Source organism: Talpa occidentalis, unplaced genomic scaffold (assembly GCF_014898055.3).
Source record: "Talpa occidentalis isolate TD23 unplaced genomic scaffold, MPIMG_talOcc4v2.1 talOcc4.11, whole genome shotgun sequence".
NCBI lineage: Eukaryota > Metazoa > Chordata > Mammalia > Eulipotyphla > Talpidae > Talpa > Talpa occidentalis.
Genome location: NW_023601104.1, coordinates 3209927 through 3217517, shown reverse-complemented (window position 1 = coordinate 3217517; position 7591 = coordinate 3209927). Strand labels below are relative to the sequence as shown.

Sequence of the window (7591 nt, the reverse complement as noted above, 5' to 3'; positions counted from 1 at the left end):
CACACGGGGTGGTTGGTGATCTTGGGTGATGGACTGTTTGGGGTGCGAGTGTTACAGGGCAAACCCCGATATAAAATGGGGTTGCCTGACTGTGGGTCCTCACCCACGTGCTTTAAGGGGCCTTGTGAATGCTAAACTGCAGACACACGCAAAAGGTCGATGACAGGTTTATTGACAAGGGAAGGGGAACTGGGGAAATGAATAACTCAGGGAGATAAGTTCGTAAATGCGTCCTACCTGTTCAGCTGACCCGCCGAGCTGGCCAAAACCTAGCACGCCTCCTGGCCAAGCCAGCGGCTGTCCCCCACCACCCCAACATGGCCAGTTAAATACCCAAACCGAGAGCCTAGTTGCTTAACTCCACCCTCAGGTCCTCGCAACCTTCCCTTTGGGGATCCTGGGATTTGTAGTTCCCGGTGTCGTGGGGGTGGCGTCCACAAAGCCTGCATGGAGTTTGCCCAGGACATCCTCCGCCCCCTCGCGAGGAGTGGCAAGGAGGGCTGAAAGCAGAGGCAGGCAGGATGCAGCTCCCGGAACCTGGGAAGGACTCTGCGGCCCCTGCCCTGCCCTGTGACGTCACACAGCGTTGCCTAGGTGATCCAGCCGGGTGAAAAGTGCAGTTTCCCCAGGTCTGGGCAGAAGGAGGGCCACCCCTGTCTCTACCTTCCCGGGGGTGCCAGGAGCCAGTTGTCCAGCTGCTGACCCCTGCTCAGCTCGCCATGGCCCAGAACCCCCATGGCACCTCCATCCGCAGGATGTCTGGCTGCTAAGACAACTCTAGACCCCGGCTCCCTGGCCCACCGTCCTCCCTCCTCTCTGGCTCCCAAGGCTGATGTGTGGGCCCCCCAGACCATACTGACACTCTACTGTTCACCACCCCCAAAGACTCCGAGGCGTCCAGGTTTTCTGTCTGGGCAAGACTGATACAAGATCCCCGCCCAGCACCAGGCGTGGGTCCCCGAGACTCTCAGCAAGGACTCCCCTGCCCTGGAGAGAATGGGACTGAAGCAGAAAAAGGTGAGGCCTGGAGGCGTGGCCACGCCCCTGCCTTAACTGTCTCTTCTTCACAGCCCTTTCCTGTGCCTCTTCTATCCTGACGTAGCCTCACAGCGGCGACGTGGGGAGTGAAGTGGTCTCTGTGGCTCCTCCAGGTGGGGTGTCCTGGGTGGCTGGGCCACGTGGGGTCTGAAATGCGGCCCAGTCACTCTGCCTACTACCTTTGCTGATTGTTTCTGCCCGACCCCGTGACCTGGAGAGAAATGTGGCAGAAAGTGAGTGTAGCACGCCCCTGCCTGGAATTTGTGGCTCAGATCAGAGGCTCAGGGAGCCCAGTGACATGGCCCACCGGTACCCTCCTTCTAGCTGGCTGCCTCACTAGCCAGGAAGAGGCCTTGTTACATCTCCCAGTCCTGGCCCAGCCCTCTGCCCTGGGCCACAAGTGCCCCAGCCCCTGGGGAGAAGTGGGTTTGGTCTGTTTGATCGCTGCTGTATCCTTAGCGCTCAGAATGGCATGTGCCCTGTAGTAGGGCGTCATGAAGAGCTGTGACCCGGCAGCACAACCCTGCCAGGAGGACTAGAAGCTCAGTGCAGTGAGACATCACCAGCTCGGTGTTGGGGCTCCCTTGCCTTCTGCTCCCGGCCCTTCTGAGCCCCGGCCCTCTGTGGTGTCGCTTGGTGTCAGGGATGGTGGAAAGAGATAAGGCCAAGGCACACAGGACTGGCCAACTTGGGAACAGCTTCCAGGTTAAATAAACAAGTAGCTAGGCTGCCCAGGCCCCAGTTTCTTCTTTTACTCCCCTGACCTTGGTGTCTGGTTCCGGTGTCCTTTACCTATAACTTAACTCCCCCACCCCCTGTAAGCCTCCTGGGATGCCAAGACTGGGTGCTGGGCTGGCCTGACCTGGGGGACCTCCATTACCAGCCAGTTCCTGAAGCTCCCACTTGCCCACCCAAAGTGGACTGGGGACCCAGGGAGTGTCCCTGGGAACCCTGAGGAGGAACCACATTTGTTTCATTTGATTTTAGCTTTAGGAATAGCTGGGTAAAACTCTCCTAAAGGGTGTTCATAAAGTTTATATAGTATTACCTATTTGTATTTCTTCTTCTGCAATTCTCCACTCAGGTCTTTCATCACGGTGATGTTTATAGGTGTCAGTGTTCTTTGTGGACTGGTGCTATTAATCCTTTTTGATGCATTGCAAATATTTTCTCCTGTTTGTCTTCTCTTTGCATTGTGGTGAATTTTGGACCACTCAAGAAATTGATAATGGATTTTTAAATGTAATCACAATCTATCAATCCTTTCCTTCATGATTTCTGACTTTTACATCATCATTTGAAAAGCTTCTCCTTCTCCAAATACCACACATGAAAACTTCCTGTTGCTCGTACCAATAAATGCTGCAGAATTTGGTCATGCGCCCAAGGAGATACACATTGTAGCCCAGAAAAAGCACCTCATTGCAAAGAACTCTGGTTGGAGCAGAGACAGAAGGCGGGGTAGACACATGTGGACCCTTTCTAGCTCTGCCCCTGCTGGCTGAGCTGTGCACTTTCGTGCAAGGACCTAACACATCTGAACCTGTTTTCTTGCCTAGAAAAGGGCCTTACTGTGGCCATCACGACTCTCAGGCAACCTCAGAATCTAGAAGGAACTTGAGGGACCATTTTTAACTCAAAGCCTTTACATTATAGTTGGGGAAACTGAGGCCCACTGGAGTCTAACAGTGTCCCCAAATGACTGCACAGAGGCAGCCAGACCCTGTGCCTCCCAGCTCAGCCCCTGCTCCCCTGGCACCTGACTCTGGAGGATGCACTTCCCACAGCTTCCCACGGTGCCAGAAGAGAGAGCTCTGGAAAGGTAGAGGAGTTTGTCTCTTTTTATCTTTCTCCCTACCAAAGCCACTTTAATCCCCCACCCCTGAGAGCTCAAACACATGGGCCCTTAACCCCTTCACTGTTACTCCAGTCTTCCTGCCCCCATCACACACATCCCTGTCCTGGTAGGTAGTCACAGATCCCTCGGGACATCTGCTGGCTAATCCTGCCTTGTTGAGGGCAAGGCGAACTGTCAGGATGGGTAAGGCACTGGAATTAGCAACCTCTGAGCCTGCCATCTGCCAGCCCAGGAGAGCAGCTGAGCATGCTGTGCTCAGGAACCAGGTAGGCTTCAGCTCACCTCCTAGCCCTGCCGGCCACCAGCAACGTCCTGTCTGCAAACATTGCCCACTGATCTCTGCACCCTCATGGTGTTAGGGGTTAGCCCAGCGTAAGCCTGAAAAGCCAAAGTTGAGCTAGTATCAGTCTGGCTCCCAGTCTATAGGGAGACATTTAAGGGAAGTAAATTCCTCCTGGGGACCCATCACACCCCCACAGCTGGGTTTGTGGGGCCTGAGACTTAGGAGGGGTTTGCCGTCACCCGTATGTATCCCACCATGTGCATGTTCTGTTCCGATGGGGTGGGGGTGAGGGTGGACATGTTGGTTCAATGCAGTGCGTTTCCGAGGGAAGCCTGCAGATTCCCATCCAGATGGCGGGAGGGAAGGCAGGCCAGTTGGAGACCCTGGCCCAACGCCTCCCCTCCCCCTTGGCCCCAGGCCTCCCTGGCCCTGGGCCCGGCCTGCCCAGCGGGCACATGCCTGTGGGCTTTGCAAGGAGGCGCCAACCTGGCAGCTGGCCTCATGCCCAGAAGTGAAACTGGAAGGTTCTCGCCAACCCCCCAGCAAGTTTTATTTCCGGGAAGATTGTTTTAGATGGAGAGGCACACGGGGGGTAGAGGACAGAGGCCATTGAGGGGGACGACTCATGGTTTGGTCTGCACAGTGCCTGGGTCACTCCAGGGCTGCCAGGGAGTCAGTGTGAGCTCTCAGGCCCACACGTCTGGGCCACTGAGGAGCTCATAGCAGGCCCTGTGCCCTCACACCTATGAGGGGACACCGTTTCAGGCAGTTGCTGGGAATCTGTGGTGAGAGAGACTCTCGTCACCTCTCCTAACTCCCTGCAGGAACCTTTATCCAATTACTGAGAAGACTGAATTACAAGCTATTCCAGAGAGCTCCGCTCACCAGGTGGGGAAATGCAGGTTCAGAGAGGCCCACAGAGAGCTGGGGCCAGAATGGGACTGACCCGGGTCTCTTGAGCCCGACTGCTGCTCCTGTTCCCCTATCACTGAGCCAGGAGCCAAGCCTGCTGGGGAGTGAGGTGTATTATGGGGGTGTGCAGCCAGGGTGGGACACCGGGAAGGCGGCATTCTGGCCTATGGGGGAGGGTGTCGTCCACTCACAGTGTAACTGAGAGTTGACCTCCCTCTGCCTCCTCCCACGGGGGCCTGGCAGGGGAATAGGGGTGAGGGGTAACTCTCAACACCTCTGAAGAGGATGCTAGGCCCTGCTGGGTCCTTGCTGGGGGAGGGGGATTGCATCCTGAGGCGGGGCAGGGTCTCTGTAGGGCTGGCACTCTGAGGTGTTCTCACCTCCTAATGAGTTATTACTGTCAGACAGCCCGACCACAGCCTGTACCAGGAAGGCCTGTCAGATAGGGGCTCAGACCTCCAGGAAGTGAAGGAGCAAGTCACAGGGATGGACATGGGGGCGTGGGGAAGAGCTGTCCAGGTGGAGGGGACGCCAGGGCCACGGCTGAGTGGCGGGGGCCGCCTGGTGTGTGTAGGGAAACAGTGGGAGGCCACCCTGGAGAAGTGAGCGGGGCCAAGGAAGAGGTGAGTCGGCTTCCTGGGCCGGTGAGCATCTGTCCTCACAGGCAGTGGCGGCCTCCGAGTGAGACAGGGAGCCGCGCGGGTTTTGAGCCAAGCGATCGATCTGGTCTGAGTGAAACTTGAGAGCTCGAAGTGGACACCGTGATGGGGTCCGATTCTGGATGTGCTTTGGAGGCAGAGCTGGCGGCCGTGCTGATGGGTCAGAACTGCACAGGGCTCGCGTTCGAGGTCACCCACCTTGTCCTGAGAATTGAATGAAGTACCTGCCCTGCAGTGCCCAGATCCTTCCCTTTTCCGGTAGCTGAGGCTTCCAAGAGCCACCATGCAGGGACCCTAAGGTGGGAGCAGAGAGAGTGTAGGGAACCTGGCCCTCACACGAGAAGCAGAGCGAGGACCAGACAGGACCTCCAGCGAGGTCCAGGTCAGCCCAAGCCCCTCAGCCTCCCCTCTGTTTAACAGGACGTGGTTCTTGCTGGTCTCCATGCACCCTGCCTAGGCTGAAGGAGGGTGGGGGCTCCCCATCAGCTCGTGCCAGTTAGTTAGCAGGGGAGACAAGAGGGCGTGTCCTCCTATCAGCAAGCAAGGGTCCATCTGGGTCATCTACCAGCTCCAGGTACTACGGATGGAGCAGAGTGAGTCCCAGAGTACCCCAAGACCCAGCAGCCCCATGTCCACACTCCCCTATGTATTTGTTCACCACAAAGGGCCTCCAGAATCAGCCAGTCTGTCCCCTCCCCCCTTTGTGCTTACTCCAGCATTCTGCGTTCTGGCCGGTCCTCCAGGCTCCACCTGGGCATGTTCTCCAAACCCTTTAGAGCTTCCTCTTCCCAAGTGCCTTCCTGACTGCCCTAGCCTGGCTTCTGTCTCCCGTGCAGCTCTCTGCCCTGGGGTCCTTTGGGCCACGAATCCATAAGCTGTAGGGTTGTCGTGCCCTTACATGTGTGTGTTTGTGGCAACCAACTTGGGAAACACGTTGGGCAGCAGGCCCCTCTCCTGCCTAGCCCAGGGCTCTCTGGGTAGAAGGTGGACGAGGCATCTAGACAGATGCTTTAATTCCCCTCCATGTATTGTACTTGAGGACCCGTGGGTGTGCATAAGCTTTGCAAACTGTAAAGGGCTGTGCCCAGGAGGGACCTGAGGTGACAGGTGGACTGAGACGAGGCTACAGGAGAAATGGAGGAGGGTCAGTTGCTGGGACCCCACAAACAAGTGGGATTTAGGACTTACAGGCAAGAGTGCCTGTAAAAGCAAGGCTGAGAGGTAGGGCCGAGCCTGGAAGGTGGGGTGGCCCGCGTCATTCTGCAGGAATGGATGGCTCCAGAACTGCAGGAGAGGCAAGAGAGGGATGAAGAGATGGAGGGTGTGGGACAAAAGTAGGGAGAAAATGGGGTGAAAGGTGAGTGTCCCTGTAGTTCCAGGTAGGGTGGGGGGATGATAGAGGAACAGCACTTGGAGGGAGCTGGGAAGGGTCCAGAGGGGCAAGGCAGTGGAGGAGGGGACCACGCTGGAAAAGTCACTCAACTCGACTCCCTCCACAGGTCATCGAGAGCCCCGAGGCCCTCTCAGACACCCCCCAGCAGAGCACAGACCTTAACACTGGCCACCTGTCTCCCTCCGGTAAGGAGACCGTCATGGTCACACTCCACGGGGCCACCAACCTCCCCGCCTGCACAGATGGCTCCGAGCCGTGGCCCTACGTGATAGTGTAAGTACCTGGGAGTGGGGCAGGGCTGGCGTGGGCTAGAGCAGAAGCCAGACTGTGGATAGAATCTGAGCACCCAAATGTTTAGGATCGGAGCTGTGACACCCCGAGGGGAAGCCAAGAGGGAATCACAAGGACCTGTGGGCCCCGGAGATGTGAGCTCTGGCATCTTCCCTGCTGCCTGGAAGCTGCTCTCCTGAGCTGAGGAAGGAGGGAAGAGCCTCTCTGCGAGACACAACCAGCTGGGCAGGGCTTGCCCATACCTCAGCCTCAGGGGGCCGAACCCCTGGATGCAGAGGCCTGGTCTGGGCTCAGGGGTGGGGGCATGGTCAAAGGGAGGAGAAGAGCTGGGGTCTGCCTCTCCTGGTTGTCCCACCACGCCCAGTCCTGGGGTGGGGGCCGCATGACTGTCCTCCTCCTTGGTCCCACCGTTTCTCTGGTTATTGCTCTAATGGGGCTGCCCTCGTTCTAGTCTTCTACTGCACCCCGCGTCCCTTCCAGTCAATCGCAGTCAGGTACACACATCTCATAGCTGCACGTCTAAGTGAAGCTGCCGTGCCATGCCGGCTGCCCACCTCACAGGCCTCACGTCTCCCAGAAGGGCATCAGCGTTGGTGCAGCCAGCTTTCCATGTGGATGTTGGACATCTTCTCGGTCTTGGTCATAAAGCGCTCCTCCCGCAAGCTGGCCATCGCTTGGCTCCTGGGTAGACACTGGGAGCTAGGCCCCCCCCAGGCTAACGGACACCGCCCCCCTCCACCGACCAGCACTGAGTACAGTCAGTGCCCGTCTCCAGGCTTTTGCTCACATTTCCTTTTGGAGAGTGCCCCACACCAGCCTTGTCTCCCCAACGCTGACTGAAATCCCACCTTCAAAGCTGTGCTCCAGACAACCACCAGAGCTGAGCTCTCCCGACTCCGGAGCTCCAGAGCACCTGTCTCAAATACTTCCAGAAATTAAGTTATATTCTATCCCTCCGTTCCCCCAACCTGGAGCTCCAGGAGTACGGAGCCAGGTCTCCTCCATTTCCCCAACAATGCAGCCAACACAGGCCTGAGCACAGACTTAGGGGTCAGGCAAGCACCGTTACTATGACAACGGCCCCCACAGGCCACGTGGAGGAAGGGAGATAGTGTGCTGGAGACCAACAGGTGAAACACTTGCTTGTCTCAAAAGCC

At 57.4% G+C, this 7591-nt stretch overlaps 1 protein-coding gene across 4 annotated transcripts in view; it reads left to right on the top strand.

The window, feature by feature from the left end:
• Nucleotides 1–598: 598 nt before the first annotated feature.
• Nucleotides 599–7591, top strand: part of CCDC33 (coiled-coil domain containing 33) — a 90189-nt gene continuing 83196 nt past the window's right edge. For 3 of the 4 annotated variants that reach the window (XM_054700197.1, XM_037502119.2, XM_054700196.1), the window contains exons 1-3: nucleotides 599–1017; nucleotides 3007–3162; nucleotides 6250–6416. In XM_054700197.1, the coding sequence (XP_054556172.1) occupies nucleotides 997–1017; nucleotides 3007–3162; nucleotides 6250–6416 (344 nt within the window). In that variant the 5' untranslated portion in view covers nucleotides 599–996. The remainder of the gene's footprint in view (nucleotides 1018–3006; nucleotides 3163–6249; nucleotides 6417–7591) is intronic. The other variant, XM_037502118.2, reaches the window with a different exon arrangement.